The sequence below is a fragment of the Ceratotherium simum genome, chromosome 3 (assembly GCF_057802395.1).
Source record: "Ceratotherium simum simum isolate JZ-2026a chromosome 3, ASM5780239v1, whole genome shotgun sequence".
Taxonomy (NCBI): domain Eukaryota; kingdom Metazoa; phylum Chordata; class Mammalia; order Perissodactyla; family Rhinocerotidae; genus Ceratotherium; species Ceratotherium simum.
The window spans coordinates 61,782,240-61,803,232 of NC_141902.1; the positions used below are offsets into that span (position 1 = coordinate 61,782,240).

Genomic DNA, 20,993 nt, shown 5'->3' on the forward strand with positions numbered 1-20,993 from the left:
CGGCTCACTCTCTTCTTGTCCGTGTGCTGCCTGCCAGGTCTGCTGGGTGGCTTGGCCTGGGGCCCTGGGCCAACGTTTCCCCACGAGTACAGTTTTTCTCTCTCTTTCTCCCTCTCTCTCGTGTGTCGGGTCGTTTTATCCTATCCTGGGCTTTGCTTCTGTAGCAATTTATCCTTTAACCAGAGTGAGTCATGGTACCAGGTTTTATTTGTTCCAAGAGAAAATAGCAGGGGGCATTTATGCTCTGTGGTGCTGGGAGCCTGCTCTGGGGGCCCACGCCAGGAAAAGAGCTTAGGATGTTCCTCTGAGAAATTTCCATAGCAACAAATGAGCAGGCTGCCCCAGGCCCAGCAACCCGCACTGTCACCGAGGAGGAGGGACAGACTTGGATACGATCTGTCAATCTGTCCAAACAACAGGTCCCGGGGGTCCTTTTCCTCGAAACCTCTCCTGAACACCATATCCTTTCTTGGGGGATAGGCCAGCGTAGGGAACTAACTCATCCAGCTTCTGCCCACAGAAGACACTTCCCACACCATCTCCCATTTCTTTCTCATAAGAACCCTTTGGGGTTCACATCACCAGGCCCATTTTACAGATGAAGAAACTGTGGTCCAGTAAGTGGATGTGATGTGTTCAGGTTCCCACAGCTTGGCAAGTGGCTGAGCAGGGAAGGGAACCCAGGTGTGTGTGGCTCTGAAGCCTAGACTTTTCCCGCAGTAACGAGCCACTCTCTGTACCTCCACTTATCTGCTGAGGCTGGAGATCTGCACCCATCCTGAGATGCTGCTATAACCCTGTGGAAAGGGCCACAAATGAGGGGCTGGGAAATCTCGGGGTCAGGAAGGGAGGGAATGTCAGGGCCCGAGGGCATGACCCTTGGGCCTAGGCTTGATAGCCGATTTTTGTGGATTCATTCCTCATGGGTTACCTTTCCAGTCAACCCCAAATTCCACCATCAGCGGGCTTCTGGGTTTAGACGTGGAATATCCTTGTGAAAATGCAAACATGTTATCTGGGAAGGTCAGCACATAAAGGCAATGTAAAAGAATAAATGCCTTACCCAACCTGGAATTTAGTTTAGTAGCTATCACCTGGTGGTCTTACACAAGGGACCCAGATGGCAGGTGGACTGACCCTTGGGCAGTTTTCACCTAAGCACCAGTGGAAATATCACAGGAAGTGGAAAGCAACGGGACTGGGAGTTGGCTCACCAGGTTTCAGTCCTGGCTCTCCCACTGACTTGCTGTGTGACCTTGGTGTAGTTTCTTTCTATCTCTGGGCCTCCATTTCCTTGCCTGTGAAATAAAGAGATTGGGGTAAATAATTTCTAAGACCCCTCTCAGGCCGGGGGGGATGCCAAAGAGGGTGTAGTGGCCCTGAAGGCCAACCTGCCCATGTTTACTGCATGTCCATCTGTGCCTCCTGGTTCTGCTCCCAGACACCCTGGCCCTCCCCAACCCACCTCTGCCTCTGAGAATCGCGGCCCAGTGAAGACCGTGGCAGTGGTGACCCTCTCTTCAGGCTAAGGAGATAGCCCCTCTGCCTAGGGTCTCCACCAGTGGAAGACACTGCCCCTGCAGAGAGGCTTCTGGGAGAGATGGGGTTCCACCTGTGTTAGGCAGGTCCATTCCAACTCTGTCCTCCTTAGGGGCTGAGGGAGTCCATCCCCTGTGTGACACCAAGCCTTTGGGAGGAGATGGTGGTGCAGGGGTCCTGGCAGGATCTGCACTTAGCCCTGGTGGAGGATTTGCTTCCCAGTCCGGCAGGTTTCTGGGTCTCTCTCCCCAGTCCCTCAAGGTCCATATGCAGGGCATCCAATCACACAGCCTTTTCAGCATTTCAGCACAAAGCCTTAGTTATTACGAAAGAATCCAAAAGGACCCTTCAAAGAGATGGGAGGCTGTCTAGGACTCCTTGTGACTTTGGATGAGCCCAGCCACCGAGTCTGTCCTTCCATTGCTGAGAGTGATGACCGTTATGTTTAAGATGCTCCTTTTCCCCAAGAAGCTTCAGTTTCTCATCAGGACATCCCAGAGTTTAGGAGACCGAGGCTCCGGTATGGTTCTGCAGGGCCAGCACACCCCCTAACTTCCTTCTCCGTCTCCTACTCCACTGGATTCCCCCTCTCCATTTTCTCTCGGCCCCCAGGGCCCTTCTCTCTCACTGCCCTTGTCCCTTTCTGTGCACAAGCTCTCCTCTGCCAGGTAGTGCCCCGCCCCGAGGGCAGCACAGCAGGCCAGGTGAGAGGTGCCGGGAAGCCCGGCCTGGACTCTTCCTTCCCCTCCCCGCAAGGGTACACGTTGGGCTGATGAGACTAATAACATTGGCGGCTTCGTACAGAAGCAGGGAGGGGGTGGCGGTACTGGGACAGGGCAGCCTCTGGGGGCTCTCAGGCTCCTGCTCCCCAACGCCCTTGAGGGCAGGTGGCGAGATGCTCCACTTCGCCGAGAACTGAGGCTTCTCTCTCCAGGGGCAAGATCTTCAATGACAAATTGGAAACTTGTGGGGCCCAGCTCTGTTTTTTCTCAGCACCAGGAGGCTTCCTGCTTCAGGGGACCAAAGGCTCAGAGATGCCCTCTGCAAACCCTCCACCAGAGCTTCTGGGACATCAAACGGTCTGAAAAACCAACTGACCTAATGATTTCAATGTCTGTGCATTAGACTCATGTGGATTAAATTTCTCTGAAAATACACAAGGGCTTAAAAAGCAGAGGCAGAGAATACTCAGCCCAAGGGGAATTTGTTTTCTCTTTTTTGTGTGTTTGTGAGCGTTGTTCTTGCTAAAGCCAAGGCACGTGGAAAACTGTTCAAGATGGACATTGGTGTACAGTCAGCTTTGCCTAGTTTAAGTTCTGAGTTGGGGGTGCAATGGGCAGAAGGTGAAGGGTTAGGAAAATAAAGTGGCAGCCCCACGGGGTCTGTCCCCTCATCCTCCATCCATTACATCAGGGTCCAGTGTCCTTGACGTGGAAGGAGGCTCACAGCCTGGTAAATGGGGGCCAGACCCCACTGGTGCCTGCACCGGGAGACAGCTGGTGGGTCCTTCTCGGGGCAGTGTTGGGACCTGATTTGTGGGCAGGGGCTGGGGAGTGATGTTGTTTCTCATCGGCATCTCCCTACCCTCTGTGGAGATGGTGATCCTTAGAGGCCCCAATCTCCCTGCTAGAGTCTCCTGGGAAGCTCTTTAAAGCATGGATTCCCTGGCCCCAGTGCAGGCGCAGGAGAGCGGACAAGGTGGGCCAGCTCTGCCGTCAGGGCTGGACGCCAGGTCCACACTCAGGAGGCAGGAGGAGCCTAGGTCAGCCTGGGAGCCTCTCGACCAAACCTCCGGAGGCCTGATTTTAGGTTTGGCTGCCTGCTGTCTGCAAGCAATTCAACCTTCCATTTCCTGCTCTATTGATTACAAAACAGGTTCATGTTTTGGGTATTCTTTGATCTTGCCTAGTACCCCGAGATGGGTAAGTTTATTCCCATTTTATACCTGAGCAAATAGAGGTGCTTGGAGGCTGAGAGAGCCTCTCCCAAGGTCTGCCTCCAAGCGCAGAGTCTTTGGACGTCAAACCCTTGCTCCCGTCCTTCCCCTGAGGTGCCTCCTAGCATGGAGCTGAGTCTACACACACCACTGGAGTCGTGCGTAATAGCCGGCCAGTGATCCCCAAATGACACTGGCATCGACCTCTCTTTTCCCATGATCAACATCCACGGGGTCTTGTTTCTGAATAAAAATCTCAGAATGCTGCCCACAGGACAGCAAAACTGGGGCCGGGGAGGAAGCAGAGAGAGGAAGCGACCAAGGAGGATGTGCAGAGGGGTCCACGCAGAGCAGGACAGGGACTCCTGAAAGGCCCGTGTGCTCCTGTCCTCTGCGTGGGGTGCAGTCCCTGGCCTCCAAGGCCGCTCTGTTTCTAAGCCCAGTGTGGCAGTAAACACGCTCAGGTCAGGCGACCACAGTGGGGGGGACCCTGCCCCCCTGCAGCACCAGCTCTCTTCCATGATGCCTCTGGCTGAACTCAGATCAGCAAAAGTGACCAGAAATCAAGTCTATCATACCTTTCTGCTCATCTAAGCCCAACCTCCAAAACCCCATTCAAATGCTGCCATTCTCTGAAGCCCTCCCAGAGACCCCGGGCACAGCGATTTTTCCTTTCTGACTCCGGCTGAGTTTCTGCTGTGAGCAAGACACTGTGCTGGCTGTTCTTCAGCACAGGGAGATGAAGCTGGCGTCCAACAGGGGAGATGGGCCGCAGCAACTTCAACACAAGGTAGGAAGTTATATGCACCATGAGAGAGAAGGCTTGGGGAAGGTAAGGCCATTTTAGGCTGGGAGAAGGATCCAGAAAGCCTTCATGGAGAAAGTGGCCTTACAAAGATGAACATAATTAACACCAGGTCATATTTTGTCTTGTACTATTTTTTAATTATTTCAAGGATATTAGTATTGTCTCCTCAGCTGGTCTGTGAATTATTTGAGAGTGAAACCATATCTTACTCATACCAATATTTTGCAGAGTTTAGTAAAATTTAACAACAGAAGCTTAATAAACAAACATTGGTCAAAATAAATTCTATCTTGGAAAAGCCAGTTCCATTTAATCTTTAATCCTTCATACAATGTAAAGAATATGGATGCTGTGCATCTTTTGTCTGGGCTGGTTGAGAGAGGTTCATATAATGAATTCAGTTTTTCAAAGTATGTTCCTTTGAGCATCTACTAAATGCCAGGGATTATACCCTTGATTTCAGGAAGAAAGACAATGAAACAGGAAATTACCATCCAGTTTGATAAATGTTTTCTCAGAGGAAATGATATCTAAGTTGATAAACGAATATGAAAGAGGACTTTCAATTCCATCCATGAACAGCTATGAAAGCTAGACAAAATATATAAAAACTATTTTCAGGCACTGGTCAGCAGTCAATGCAGAGCTCAATACTTGACAAAAGGGAAGCACAGTAGCTAAAGGCTCGTTGGCCCTGGCTCTCTCTATGAGGGCACTTTCCTTATTGAGCACAGGGAAATCGAGTCCAAACAGAGGATAGCAGTTTTGCTGGGTGGAGGAAACAGTAATTGGAGTTGGGGCTACAAAGATGACTAGGATTTGATGGGGGCAGGCAGAAAGGAGAGACACAGAGAAAAAGTTCCCAGAACTCTACTGAAAATTTCCTTCAGGTCCTTGGCTGACTCCTAAGCTATATATGCACAGTGTAAGATTCTGGAAAATCTATTAGAGAACAGGCACTGGGGGCAGAGATTTTAGAGGCTGCCCAGTGCTTGGGAGATGTTGAGGTTCTTGCCCAGTCAGAATGGAGAAACTTTAATGAGCACCTTGGGCTTTCAGTTGAGACCCCAGAAAATCCACACCCTAGGAGTAAAGACTGCACCTTAGGAGTAAGGGCAAAACTTGATGATACCTGTTCAAACCAAGCCCCAAATCAAGCCATGGTAAGATCTAGGTGGTCTCACCTGTATTTTAATCACCTATCAGAACAAAATGTAGCATTCTTTAAAGGAAGGTAACATAATCTAGAGCCTCTACAGTGTACCATTCACGATGTTCAGCATAGAATAAAAAAAATACTAAACAGGCAAAGAATAAGGAAAGAGTGACTGATAACCATAAGATAAAATAGTTACTAGAAGCAGACCTAGAGATGATCCAGATATTGAAGTTAGCCAACAAGGACTTCAAAATAACTACAATCAATATGTTTAAAAAAATAGAGTAAAAGATGGAAAAAAGGGAGAAAGATTATTTTAATAGAATTAGAGTCTATAAAAAAGAATCAAATGGAAATTCAGTCACCACAAAATAAAATATCTATAATTAAGAACTCATCAGATGTGTTTAGCTGCACGATATATCTCATGTACATACCAAAAAAATTCCTGAGAATATATTAATGAATAGAATCCAATATATATATGAATACGTGGTGACCAAGTGAAGTTTATCCCAGGAATGCAAATTTGGTTTAATACTCAAAAAAATCAATCAATGAGTATAATTAACCATAATAACCAAATAAAAGAGAAAAACCATATAACATCTCAATCTTTGCAGAAAAAGCATCTGATAAAATTTAACACCTATTCATATATGCACACAAAAACGCAGAAAACTAGGAATAGGAGAAAGCTTCCTTAACCCGAAGGTATCATAACAAATTGAATAAACTACAGTTAACATCTTACCTAATTATGAAATATTGAAAGTTTTCCCTCTAATAAAGGAAATAAGAAAAGCATGTTCAGTATCACAACTTCTATTCAACCTTGTACTGAAAGTCCTGGCCATTGCAATTAGGAAGGAAAAAGAAATAAAAGCTATGAAAATTGGAAAAGAAGAAATAAAACTGTAATTATTTCAGATGATCTGCTTGTATGCATAGAAAATTCAAAAGAGTCTATAAGAAAACTATTAAAAAATAGTAAAGGAATTTAGTAAAGTTGCTGGATACAATGTAACTAGACAAAAATCAATTGTGTTTTTCTATACTAGCCACAAAGATTAGAAAATAAAATAACATTCTGTTTTAATTAGCATAAAATATCAAATACTAGGAATTAACGTAATAAAAGATATGTAAGAATTTTACACTAAAAATTTCAAAGCACTATTGAGAGACATTTTTTTTAAAACAGAGGATATACACATTCATGGATTGGAAGACTCAGTTTTTTTTTTTTTTTTTTTTTTTTTTTTGCTGAGGAAGATTCTCCCTGAGCTAACATCTGTTGCCTATTTTCCTCTTTTTGCTGGAGGAAGATTAACCTGGAGCTAACATCTGTGCCAATCTTCCTCTATCTTGTTTGTGGGTCACCTTTAAAACTACAGTAACCAAGGCAGCTTTTCATTGGTGCAAATTTAGATAAATAGACAAATGGAATATAATAGAAGCTAGAAATAGACCTACACATATATGGTCACCTGATTTTTGACAAAGACAACACTACAATTCAGTGGGGAAAATGGTCTCTTAACAAATGGTGCCAGATCAATTGGATATCCATATAGGAAAAAAAAAAAACCTTTGACCTTTATCTCGCACTTCACACAAAAATTAATTTGAGATGAATCATTGACCTAAATGAGAAAGCAAAAACATCAAACTTCTAGAAGAAAACAGAGGAGAATATCTTCAAGATCTTGGAAGAGACAAAGATTTCTTAAATGGGACACACAAAAAACACTAACCATAAAACAGATTGATAAATTAGACTTGATTATAGTTAAGAACTTCTGTTCATAAAAAGACATCAGTAAGAGAATGAAAAGGGAAGCCAGAGACTGGGAGAAGTTCTTTGCAATGCTTCTCTTTGACAAAGGATTTGTGTACAGAATATATTTTTAGTCCCATAAATCAATAAAAAAAGATACACAGCACAATTTTTAAAATAGGCAAAAGACTCAGACACTTCACAAAATGGGGTAACAAAATGGCCAATAAATTCACAAAAAGTTTCTCAACATCATTAGTCATTAGAGAAATGCAAATTAAACCCATAATGAGATACTACTACACATCACCAGAATGGTTAAAATTAAAAAGACTGATAATACCAAGTGTCAGTAAGGATGTGGAGCAACTGGAACTCCATCTTACTAGAAAGAGTTTAAACCGGTAAACCATTTTGGAAAAAAAATGCTTGGCAGATCCTACTAAAGCTAAACATTCCTACTGTTTAACTCAGCAATTCTACTCCTGAGTATACACTCAATAAAAATGAGTGCTTATGTCTATCAAAAGACATGTATACGAACGTTAATAGTATCTCTATTTGAAATAGCCCCAAATGGAAACAATGCAAATATCCATCAATAGCAGAATGAATAAATTGTGGTATATTGCCACAGTGGAATATTACACATTAGTGAAAAAGCATGAAGTATGATGCATGCAACAATATGTTAAACTTCAAAGACATAATGTTGAGTAAAACAGGTCAGGTACAAATGAGTACCTACTGTATAATACCATCTAGATGAAGTTCAAAACCAGGCAAAACGAATCTATGGGGATAGGAGTCAGAATAGTGGCTACCTGGAGGGGTGCTGACTGGGCAGGGGAGCTTTGTGGGGAGCTGGAAATGTTCTATATCATGTTCTGGGAGGTATTACATGGGCATATACATATGTAAAATTTCACTGAGCTATATACATATATACACATGTATAGAGTTCACTTAGGATGTCTACACTTTATTACATCTAAGTTATACCTCAATAGAACGATAATAAGTAAGATACTCCTTTACCAAAAAAAAAAATATGAATTAGCCAGATCCGAATGGTGGAGTAGGGTGAGTTGGGAAGGTAAGAGAGGACATCACAGGGAGAGGGAACAGCATGTGCAAAGAAGGTCTGGAGCACGGAAACACTGAAATAATGCAATTTGGCTGAGTGTTGAGCACAAGGAAACAGGTTGGGGAAGTGGAAGAGGAGGTTGGGAGGGTAGGCAGAGGCCAGACTGGGAGAGGGCAGTGTAGGACATTTATCGCCAGTGTTCCTGTGGTCCCTTGACTCGGCCAGAGCTTCTAAGAAGGCCCAGCAGAGGCCTAGCCCTTTCCATCTCAGGAAGGAAGGCAGGCCTTGCCTTCTGTCAGCTAAAAACCAACCAAGGGAGGAGAATGGCAACTAACAGTAAACGTGCACGAGGCATCTTATTGGGGTGATGAAAATGTTCTAAAACTGATTTGTAGTGATGGCTGCACAACTTGGTAAATTTACTTTAAAAAACCACTGAATTGTACACTTGAGTGAATTATATGATATGTAAAATATGACCCAGTAAAGTTATTTTTAAAAATTAGAGGTGGATCCTTCCCTCCTCTCAATTGTCTCCCCCCAGAGGAGTCCCTGGGGTCTTTCTGCCCTCTGCCTCCTCTTGGTCTCACTCTCACCTCCCTTTGCCCCACCACTGCCTGTGTTTTAGCTCGTGGGCATGCTCACATCCAACCCCAGAGACAGCCCAACACCTCTCCAAGCAGCCGGGCACAGAGGCACTGCCCCCGTTGATGAGACACCGAGGCCTGAGAGGGGATAGAGGGGGCAGCTATTGGTCCCGGGTGCCTGCCACCTGTGCTGTCACACAACCGGGAGAAGGAGGGCTTGTTCATTCCCATTTCACAGGTGAGAAGATGGAGGGCCTGCAAAATGGAAGGCTCAAGCCTTCATAGTCAGGGGCAGAGCCTGTGCAGCTTGGGACCCGCCAGGACAAGAAGTCAAGCCACTGGAAATGGGGCGTCTACACGGGAGGGCCGGTCCAGGCGGCCGGCGGAGAGGAGGGGCCGCTGGTGGAGGGGCTGGCGGGCGGAGCGCCCACTCACCACTTCTGGCCGCTGATGGCGTGCTGCTGCACCGTGTAGCCGAAGAAGGCTGTCCTGGAGCCAGGGATGACGCGCGGCTTCCTGGTGTCCACGTTGAAGGTGTCCGTGAACCCTGGGGCGGGAGAGGAGAGGAGAGGTGAGGAGGGGAGTCAGGCAGGCGGAGGTGTGGGCCCCAGGAGTGTGAGGGCCCCACGGGCAGGTCACCTACCTCCGAGGGTCTTGGCTGCAGGAGGAGTACGTTCTCCTACCCTTGGGGAGCCCCCATATGAGGTGGTTGCCATAGTCCCTGCTTGGGGGAGCCATAATCTGATAGGGGAGGCATAAAACCTACTCTTAGGGAGACCCAGTCTGGATGGGAAGCCCAGTCCCTCCCCCAGAGAACTTCCTGTCTCCCAGGGGAGAGACAGCTCCCTTCCTCCTCCATTGCTCCTTCCCCCAGATTCTGCTGGTCTCCTCTTCTGTTTTCTCCTCTCTTTTCCCTCCTCTCTCCTTCTCTCCCTCCTCCCTCTCCTCTCTTCTCTATTCTCTGCCTGCTAACGAGTCAGGGAACTGAGCCCCCCTCTCCCCTGCAAGCCTGGGGTCCTAGTGGCCACGGCTCCAGTGCTCCTGGCTGACCACCTCCTTCTGAGCCAGTTTGCAAAGCTCTGCCTGGCTTCAGCAGGGGCTGCTGCTTGGCTGAGGCAGCTCAGGCAAAGCAGAGAGCAAGTCCCATAACTCTTTCGCCCCGGCCCCCAAGGTCTTCCCTGTTTGGTTAAGTCACATGCCAATTAAGTGAGTCCACCTGGCGGAGAGCCTTGGTGTTAAGCCAAATGCTTTTCCCATTTGTCATTCTTGTGGCAAATCACGAGAAGTAACATCTCACATCCGCATGGCAGTTTGGGTTTCGGGGTCTCCTCAAATCTGCCATCATTTACCCTCACAGGACCTTGGGAGAATGAGCAAGCATCAACCCCATTTGGCAGAGGACGATTCAGCCCCAGAGGGGTTTAGAGGCTTGTCCAGGGATACACAGCAGGTCAGCAGCAGTGTCAGAACTGAACCTGGGATGCCTGCTATGTGACGCCCTCCCTCCATGAGGCGTTTTCAGGGCATGTCTGGTCTCGTGACACATCACTACTAACAGGACCACCAAACTCGGGACCCATGAGATTTAAGGGGTGGGATCCTACCACAAGCCAAAACTTTCAGATGAGTGAAAACCAACCAGCAGAATAGAACAGAATCGACGGAAGACCACTGTCGCCCCTTTCATGTGTAGGGCACTGTATAAATTTCAAAGAACATTCCCACGTGTGTTATCAGTCGATCTCCATGACAACCCTGTGATGTGAGCAGCAAAGGGAAAGCCACGGGTCAGAGAGGTGAACTGAGCTGCCCGAGTCCCAGAGCCTGCGGAGAGGGACCTGAATCTGAGGCACTGACCCCCTGGTCTGAGTGTTCAAGGGTGAGGCCCTGGGGCACCTACCTGAATAAGACCTGCTGCACAGGAAGCAGTGGTTTCTTTCACATCTCCTTTTTTGCTTAGCCAGTGGATACAGTGGCCAAAAGTTCTATCATTAGAGTCACAGAATGAGAGTCCCGAGAGGTAAAACTTTGGAACACCTTAGAGTTGGGATGTTTGATATGTGTTATCTCACTTACCCATGTCAATTGATTATTTGTGCTGCCTGGAGCACTGAGTTAAGAAAGATTCTGAGGTCAAGTCTGGGCTCAGTAGGCAAGACTAGTATGATCAATGAGCAGTATTTGCTTTGGGTACAGGAGGGGAGAGTGGCAGCAGTGGCTATGTAGCTGCCAACCCTGACTTCATGATTCCTAATCTGCCACATGAATTTAGTGTCATAGTCCTGAGTGGGAGTGGGGGAAGAGGAGTACATTAATCCATTAGTGCCTTATTTACAAAGCCCAGACCGTGAATAGACTTAGCCTAGAAAGCAGCAGGTAGCCTTGGGGAACAGGACCATGGTCAGGTGAGCACAGGGGACGAAGGAGCACAGGACCCTGGCTAGTGAGGGCATGTCACAGAGGAGAGAGGGATGCCAGTGTCACCCGTGCAGAGCTGGGAGGTGGGCAGAGAGGGGTCAAAAAAGTGGAGTTGCAGACGAGAAATTCTCTCTCCAAGTCTGTCTTGGGAAAGAACACACACACTCAGGCATGCACACACACACACAGAAATGTACACACGGGCATGCATGCATGTAGACACAATACACACATGGACACATACACGCATGCACACACATGCACAGGCCTCACACTCCCTGATTGTGGGGCAACACTTTATCTGGCTCCCTGGTGCCCCCTGGAGACTCCCCCTGGCGGTCCCTTGTCCTCCCCTTCCTGCACGGCAGGGGGGAGGTGGCCCTGAACAAGAGGAAGGCATGCTCTGGCTGTCAGGAAATCCAGAGCCACCCACCACTCCCAGGCCTACATGGGAGTGAGGGCCGGTGAAGATGAGGCCATAAATTGTGTCTTCAGAGCATTCCCACTACCAGTGCTTCTTGAATGAACATGGCCAGAGGGATCCTTCCAAGACCTGTCAGATCCCATCACTCCCCAGCTACACACTCTCCATCAGTTTCCCACCCCACTCACGGTCAAAGCCAAACTCCTCACCTGCAAGGCCCTGCGTGATCCCACCGCGTTCCCTCTGCCCCTCATCTCCTGGCCTCCCCCTGCATCCCTCTGCTGCAGCCACACTGTGTCAGACCCGTTCTCTGCTCAGTGTCTTTGCCCGGGCTGTTCCCTCTGCCTGGAATGCTCTTCCCCTCGTTATCCACATGGCTCACTTCCCAAGTCATGAGGGTCTCTGTCTCAGTGCCATCTTGTCCATTACCAGGTCACCCTGTCACTCTCTCCCTTATTCTCCATTTTTCCTCATAGCTCTTATCACAAATATATTACATATTGATCTGTTTATTCTTATGTGGCTGATATTTTGCAATATTCTTAAGTTCTCTAAGTGCCACAGGACACTGCTATATCCTTACAGTTGTATCCTTAGTGCCTTGAATACAGATCTGGCTCATAGTTAGTGCTCAATAGATATTGCTTGATTGAATGGTTAGAGACCAGATTCGCATTTGGCTAGGATGCTATCTTCCCCCGACAAGGAAAAGGAGAAAAAAAAGAATATTTACTGAGCACTGATATATTCCAGGCACTATTCTAGGTATCTAACAATTAATTTTACATTAAATAGATAAATCTCACACCAACCCTGTGAGATAGATATTATCGTACCTCTGGGAGGTTAAATAATTTGCCCCATATCACTCAGCTGGGAGATTGGAGCAAGTCCATGATCAGATAGCTTGGGGCACTGGGGTGATGTGACCCCTGGGAGATTAGCCTTTCATAAGAAGGACCCACTAGGGGGAGGGAGTATTCTTTTCAGAGAAGGGGGTCTCCCCCACCTCCCTGCCCTCAGGTCCCAGCTCCTCTGCCTTTGGGTCGGTTGAGAGAAGCAAATGGGAGAGAAGGCAGGCTGCCCCCACCCTGTGCCCCTTCCCTCCCTTGGGGCTATGTCTAGGATATACTAGTCCCATCGTCCCCAGCACCCCCACCCCCAACCTCCCGGGACAGGATTAGTGAAATCTGGCCACAGGGAAGATGCCAAAAGCCCTCAGGCCAGGGAATTAAGCTACAAAGTGCTGGTTTCTTCCCCTAGTCGGCATTTGCTTCTGACCAAACCGAACCAACCAGAGAATGGATTTTCTAAAAGTGATGTCAAGTCCAACACTCTGACCTTGGCTCCCAAAGAGATCTCTGGCCCGCTCTTCTGATGGCGATGGCTTTCATGCTTGGAGAATGCACTCCTCTCAGAGATTTATGAACCCCAAATACCAACAAAACAAAACAAAGTTGTTTTTGATGGGAATCAACAGGCCGATTGCAGAGACACTGGGAGCCTGGTTGGGCAGCCTGCCACTTTTCTGTCCTTGATATTGATGACAGAGGGGGAAAAACCCACAGTTGCCGGGCTGCTTTCCTGGGGACTGTGGCCAAGGTTACATCAGCTGCTGCCCTCTTCTCAGAATCTTATCTGTCTTTTCAAAAAGCATCAGTCAGTCCCAACAAGGCACCAAAACGACAGCAGCGGAGCTTGAGCAGTTGGAGCGGTGGAGAACTGGGGCTCACAGTTCTCCAACCCCATCACTCCAGGCTAAGGTGGAGGCCCCGCCCTGTCACCAGGTGGGGCAGTCGCAGTCCCAAATGCTGAGGTGCCGGCCAACACATGTCTAGGGCCGCCGTCAACTCGACAACTCCGCAGCACCCTGGGGAGTGCTCCCTCTAGCTTAGGGAGCGTCTGTGGAGCGTCCACACTGTGCTTCTCCACCCTCCCCTCCCCCAGCTCCTGCTCCCCCACCTCCCATCCCCCTCAGCTGCCAAATAGCTTCCCATGGATCTTGGAAGAAAGTCCAAAATCTCCATGCAGCCCCAAGTCCCTCTGGGCCCCCCAGCCTCATCTTGTGCACGTTTTCCTCCGGCTCCCTGTGGTCCAGGCACCAGGGCCCTTTTCTGCTCCCCAGCTGCACCTTGCTTCCTCCTGCCTTGAGGCCTTTGCACCTGCCGTGTCCTCTGCCTGAGCCTCTCTGATGAATTCTCATCACCTTCACATCTCAGCAAAAATGTCACTTCCTTCCCCCCGCCCCCAGGAAGCCTCCCCGACCCCTGATTACACCAGATCTTGCCTACTGAGTTCATCACCCCTCACGCCTCACTAACAGGTGACTGGTGACCTCTTTTTCTTATCACAGTTAGTAATTACACACAACAGGTCTGATCATTCGATTACTCCTGTCTGCCCCTGGAAATGGCACGGAGAGTAAGTGCCATGCTGGAAGCAGAGGGGTGGTTGTTAGAGAAAGGAGGGATGGCTGTGCGCAGGGGTGTCAGGAAGCTTCTGGAGGTGTGACCCTGGCCTTGAAGGGCGATGCGTAGGAATGACGAGGTGGCCTAAAGATGGTAGGCAGGAATTCTCAGTGTGCATGTGGGGCCAGGGAAGGAGAAGAGACAGCCTGCCTGGGTGGAGATGTCAGGAGTAGCCGGCTCCTCCTGCCCTCCTGCTGGGTTCCTTGGGGTGAGGCCAGGCATGGAGGGAGCGTGGCCTTTGAGTTCAGGGCAGGCTTGTTAGAAGCCTGGCTCCAGCACTCATTCACAGTGGTGACCCTGGGCTAGTCACTGCTCCTTTCTGGCTCTCAGTTTACTCATCTATAAAATGGGAATAATAATAACTACCACGAGGGGTGGCTGATAAGACTGAATGTAGTAACTAACCTGTGGCAGTGCCTGGTACAGGGAAGGCACTCAATAGATCTTGGTCGAATTGAACCGCATCAAGATTTCCTCTTCTCTGAGCTGCCTCAGTGCCTTTGCCCATGCTGTTCATGCTGCCCGAAGGCCTTTCTTCCCTTCTTCTCAAACGTCAAGGCCCAGCTCTGATGACACCTCTGCATCACCGTGGTCCTTCCTCTGGTTTGCTCACAGCTTCTGCTATTTTCTACCTTGGGTCACAGTTGTTTCCCCATCTGCCTTGCTCTCCTATCTGGCTATACACTATTCAGGGCAACATCCCGAAGTGGCTTTTCATCTTTATCTTTGCCCTGGGCCAGGAAGGTGCAGACAGACTTGCCTGATGGATTTCTAACCTTCTGAGAACCTGTTCTCAAAAACAGTACCCGTTGGCTTTTTCCTGCCTTCCTTTACCTCCTAGCTCTCTGACTTAGGCACTGACAGTCCCTACCATTTAGACAATAATAATAAAAATTACAGGGTACATGTACATAGCACTCACTAGGTACCAAGCACTGTTCTAAATTAATTTAATCCTCACAACAGCCTTTTGAAGTAAGTATATTATTATTCTCATTTTATAGGTGAGGAAACTGAGGCACAAAGAAGGCAGCTAACTGGCTAAGGTCGCACAGCTAGGAAGTGGCAGGGACGCGTCCTGAACCTCATTAGTCCCGCCCCGTGCTGTCTGCCACCATCAAGCCATCCTCTCCCCTTCCAGGCCCACCCTTCAGCCACTTGAGTCCTCACTGTAGTGTCCCCCCAGGCTTGTCTTCCTCCCACCCCCCACCCCCCATCCTGGTCCCATGCCCTCAGATCCTGCAGCTAGAGAACTGACTGGTGAACCCGATCACACCGCGGGAGACCAGGCCTGCCAGAAGGACGCAGCCAGAGTCCCAAGGGCCTTGAAAGTCTGCATGAAGCACCCCATTTGAGCTGATAGCAAGAAGAAGCCACTCTGTGGAACCCGAGAGTGAGCACCTCTCAGCAGCCTTCCATCTGCCTGGCCCCGGGCCTTGGCTCCTTCCCTGGGCTCTGCTCTGGGTTGCAGACGCACCTGTGCAAGCAAGAGCTTTCATTTTCCTTGGATGTGGGAGCTGGTATGGGGGCAAGAGAGGCTGAAATATTACCCAAACTCTCTGGTATTATCTCCCTCTTCCCGGTTTTACTTGGGCCCCAAGAACCTTCATGTCTAAAAGCAAACCACGGATAGGGAGAGGGCACGGGAGAGAAGACCCTGAAACTGGCCTAAGCAAAAAGAAACAGTCAAGTGAACCTCCCGCTGCTATGGGACACAAAATAACACATTCCAAAGTGAGGCAGAAGTGAGCTGTAGATGCCGGGCTGTTTTGCATCATCTGCATTGCTGTCCCTTCTGCCCAGACAAATAACAGAAGTGTGGTGGTTCTTGCTCTGCCACCAGCCATCCTTCCCTTTTGCCCCGAGGCCATTGTTTCAAAGACAGGCATCTAAGAAGGCAATGCCAGGTTTGGGGCATTGCTGGCAAGGCCATTTACCACTGGGCCAAAGGTGGTGTGTAGCAAATGTGTTATCAGGGAAGGGTAATGTAATAGGATTTTATTTTTAAGAGCAAGCAGGCATCTTAGAGATCAAATAGTCTAGCGGTCTCCAAACTTTGTTTTTCTGCAGGGAATCCTACCTTTTGTGAACAAAATCTATACATGAAAAGCAGACACAAGAAGTTGAGATTGGGGTTAGGGGTAGTGGATAAGGAGTAGCTCCCCACCCCCAGTGGCAGTCCTAAGACACTTCCTTGGAACACTAGAACATAGTTTGAGACCCACTTGATTGAGCTTAAGATGCTTGTTGTTATGAGTGAGAGAACTAAGGCTGGGAGAGGAGCGGGGGTTTGTGCAAGGTCACCAGCTTCTCTTCATGCCCATCTTTATTCACCACCACTCCTTCTGGATAACCCTCCTCTGCAGTCCTGCAATTCAATAAAAGTCTATTTGGGTCTATTGATGCTCTAGGCTCCACACTGGGTAGCAGGGACATCAAGTCGGATAAGACATGACTTGTGGTCTTCAGAGTCTACATCCACGTGGGTCGGCCAACAGACGTGTTTGCAAGTCACCAGTGCCCAAAGTGAAGGCAATAGAAGGTTGGCCCAGGGCAGGGTGGACTGGGCTCTAATATCAACTTCATCACTAACTTGGTTATGTGTCCACGGGGAGTCACTACACCTCTCTGGGCCTTAGTTTCCCCATCTGTAAAACGAGAGGCTTCAGCTCTCTGCCATCCAAGGCCCAGCCCCGGCACACGTCAGCAGGGGTCTCTTAGGCAAACACACAGCCAGCTTCCAGTTGTCGGCACGCGAGCATCTGTCTTGAGTCTCCACAAACAATTCAGAATTGGAGGCCAGGCAGTGTGGAGGAATGCAAGCTCATCTTAATGTTGGCCAGAGACAAACACATTTAGGAAGGGAACTCTCCAGGCAAAAATGATCTTGTTTTGCATTCTCAAGCCAAAGGGAAGGACTGAAGAAAACTGTTATCTAATGCTCTGCAGCACCCAGGCCCAGCTCCCCTCCCCTCGCCTGAACCATGGAGACCGGGCCCCAGGGCTCTGCTTCCCTGGCTGCAGCTTCTGAGCAGCCCAGATGTCAGAGGGCCTGAGACCTTGGTGGGGGCCCAGGAAATGTGGTCACCTTTCCAAGAAAGCCCAGCCCTGCCCTGGAGCTGGACTGCGCTGCTAACATCTTAGCGAGGAGATTTAGAGCAAGTGGGCAGGCGGCACCAAGGTTCCGTTTAGACCCCTCTTATTTAAAAAATTGTAGATGCCAGGCTGTGTGCACTGACTCCTCAAGTATGCGACAATGTGGCCTTGGAATGACCGAGGCTTCTCTCTCCCTAAGATCTTCTTGGAATGGGAGTGATGACCCCCTTGGAGGGGAGAAATGGCTGCAGGACCACTGCCAAGGTCAAAGGCCAGAGGAGGGACTCTTGACTTTAGGACAGCTGGTTCTGGGACTCAGAAGAGGGGACATGGGTATATAATGCCCACTTACTGAGAGCTAGGACTGCTGAGGTAAGTGGAACTAGCCGGGTTCTCCCCTGGGTTCTGCCACTGGCTGAACCTTGAACAAGATACTTCTCTCTGGGCCTCAGCCTCCCATTATAGACAATGAGGAAGCTGGACCAGGTGGTCTAAAATCCTTTATAGTCGGGATGTTCTGAGTCTGTGTGCCCCTTCTCCACTGGATTCATTTCCAATCCATCTCCTTTTGGAGAGGAGGAGGAGGCAGATGGGCCCCGGTAGCCCAAGAGGGCAGGCAGATGGCCATTGCCCCAGCAAGTCTCTATCAGATCGGCTTCCAGTACTGGGGCCATTCTGTCCCTCCTCTCCAGCACTCGGGGCCAAGACAAGTGCCCCTCGGCTTCAAGCCACTTGTGGAAGTGGGCTGTGACACCCTCGTGCATGCCCCCCGTGGCTCAGCATCAGTGGGACTGCCCTGCTGCTAGAACGGGGGCTGTGATTGGAGGGGGGGCAGGTCTGGTGATACCAAGCCAGCTCTCACCACCGGCCCTGATGTCCCCCTGGTGCTTTAGCAAACTCGCCCAAACTTGGGTCTCAGGAGAGGGAAAGTCCCTCTTTACTCTTGCAAAAGACCCTCTCTTTCCTAGCTTCTCTAATCAACTCCTCAGTGTCTCAGTTCTTTACAAAATGATGCCCTTCTGGATGTGACTTCGTGTCTCTGCCAGCTAGCTGGTCATTATCCCACTGCCTTTTTCTCTGAAAGAAACACTACGAAGTCCATCCTGCTTCCTATTCCTCCAGCCACCAATATCCCCAGCCAGCCACCGTCCTTCCTGTCCCTCCCCTCTGCTGAAGAGGCAGAGAGAGCTTTGTCTCTGGATGGAGTCTGTCCTCCTTGGCTCTCCCAGGCTCACGCAGGTCAGAACGTGGCTCGCTGAGGGAGGCTGGTGCGTGCGTGTATGTGTGTGCGTGCGCACATGTGCTTGTGTAGCCAAGGGATTAGCCAGAGAGGACAGGGTGGGGAGGGGTAACGACAAGCAGGAGTGATTTTCGTGATGGAGTCCAGAGAAAGGAGAGTGTTTAGGGGACAGAGGCGCCTTCTGTCGGAAAGACTAGCTGCCTCCCCAGACTGGACAGAGAAGGGAAGGGACAGGGAGTTAGTGAGGAGGCTTCCATGGAGAGGTGTCATCCCTCCCCGTGAACGAGCACACCACTCGTTTCTTGGAGGAATCTCTCAGGGAAATGATCTCATCTGGGAACCAGCGTGTTCCCAGCTCACACCTGCTGCCGCTGCTGGCAGCGAGCTGCTCTGAGCACGCCAGCGGCTGTGTGTGGGTGGCTCTGGCCACATGTCCACCTTTCCCAGGAGGAAGAGCCCAGATCAATACGTACTTTGATTTCCTCTTGAATGTTAAACGTGTGAGAAAGAACAGATGGGAATCAGAAAGCTTCCTCGTGTGTATGACGAGGGGTTGGGGGGGACATCGTCAGGAGGCGAGTTCTAGGTTCCACCGAGCTCTAAGAGTGGAGGAGTCACTCACGTGTGCACAGATGTGTTAACCGGGAAAGAGCTTTCACATTTGCCATCTCGTTAGGTCTTCACAGGCGGCCTCCGACACACTGTCTACACTGGAGGAACACTGCCAATCTCGCCTCCAAGCCTTGGCTCTCAGCATCCTCCACTATATGACTTCTCTTATGTCTGGCCCCTATTCTGCACCCTCCTGTCAGCGGTCCCAGTGCCTGTCCTGCTCGCCCTGTCAATCTTCCCACCATGCCTCCACCCCATCCTACACCCCTCCCTGACTGTCCCACCTCCTGACCCAACCCTCCCTACCTGGGCCGGAGGGTCCAGAGAACAGAAGCATGCCATGTACGCACCTGCATCCTCCTGATGCCCAGTGTTACAAAGCGGAGGCACTCAAACATGAAGGGAACACACACACAGAGTGGGCTTCGAGCCTCCTTCACCAACGGGAAACGGAGGCTTAGGAAGGTCACCTGCTGGGACCAAGGTCTTCTGGCTGGTGGGGCACGTGTACAGCAGGGATCCAGCCCTCCCCAGCCAGGGCAGTGCTCTTGTTCCCCTCCTTCCCTGCATCTCCCGCTGGGATTCAGCTGCCACTCTCAGAGCATCTACCAAGTGCCACGGATGGGCCAGGTACAGTATTTCATTTAATTCTAACAAGCGATTAGGGGTTTTGTCCCCACTACCCAGGAGAGGAAACGGAGGCTCCAGGACTGACTTGCCCATGGCCCAGGCGCTGGTGCCGAGGGCTCATCCTGTCTGCTTCCCAGGCAACACATCCTTTACCCCTTTTGAATGCCCCCATCAAGGCAGGCAGGGCAGCCGAGAGCTCTCCTTGGAGAGGTTGGACAGGATCCTCTACTCATGCCTGAAGATGCTGCCCCAGTAGCTGGACCAGGGATAGCTCTGTTTGTGAAGCTTTCGTTCTGGTCAGATCCTATGCTGACCTGATCTTTGGCGCCAAAAGGGAGGCTGGGGTTTGTGGAGCAGGTAGGATGTGGGCTGAAATAGAGACACTCGCATAAGCTTCCAGCAGGGGGAGATGGAAAGAAGGAGCAGGTGCTGGTGAGAGCAAGGGCTGCCCTTTTTATTTTCTTAAGCAATCAGAAGTTTGCCAAGGTGTTGGTTAAGCAGATGTCAAGCTCACGGAAAACAGCCCTACAAATTGAAAACAGCAAACAGCAAGCTGAAATTTGCTGTAATTAACATTGTTTTTGCTCCCAGCCTTGGACAGCCGTCTCATGCCTCGGAGAACACAGGTGTCACCTCCTTCAGGAATAAGACTCACGGGTTTATGAAACCCCATGTATTTTTCTGCCTCACATCATTTATCCTTTTCTCTAGGTAGGGAAAGTGATCAAAATGGACCTCTTTCCTTAAGTTTTCAAGAGCTGCTATGAAGGATATAAAAACACATCAATATCGATATTATGAATCTCTGCGTTAAGTTCATTTAAAGCACCATAAAATCTTGATTAACTAAAACACACACATACACACAAGCTGTATGGAAAACTGGAGTCAAAATGTGACCCCAAATTTACACCTGTAGGATATGGCTGCGCTGCTGCCTTCTTCTACTCAGCTCAAAGTGGCCTAGGCTCCTGAGGACCCCAGATCACACCCAGCCCAGCCCAGCCCTGCCCTCTGAGCTCCACGATCAACATCCAGCTGCCCACAGAACATTTTCACTTGGACGTCTCGTAGCTTCTCACACTTCACATGCCCAAAAGGTGCCCTAGGTTTTCCCTTCCAAACTGGCTTTCTCCAAGTCTCCCTGTCTCAGGATTTGGCACCCGCTCAATTGCTCAAGTCAGAAGCTTAGAGATTGTTCCTGAGGAT

General features: G+C 49.6%; 1 protein-coding gene across 2 annotated transcripts in view; it reads right to left on the minus strand.

Moving 5' to 3' along the window:
* The window catches only part of ITGA11 (integrin subunit alpha 11), a 117,451-nt gene that overhangs the window by 79,223 nt on the left and 17,235 nt on the right, over positions 1–20,993 (minus strand). For both annotated transcript variants that reach the window (XM_087428597.1, XM_087428596.1), the window contains exon 2: positions 9,332–9,443. In XM_087428597.1, the coding sequence (XP_087284723.1) occupies positions 9,332–9,443 (112 nt within the window). The remainder of the gene's footprint in view (positions 1–9,331; positions 9,444–20,993) is intronic.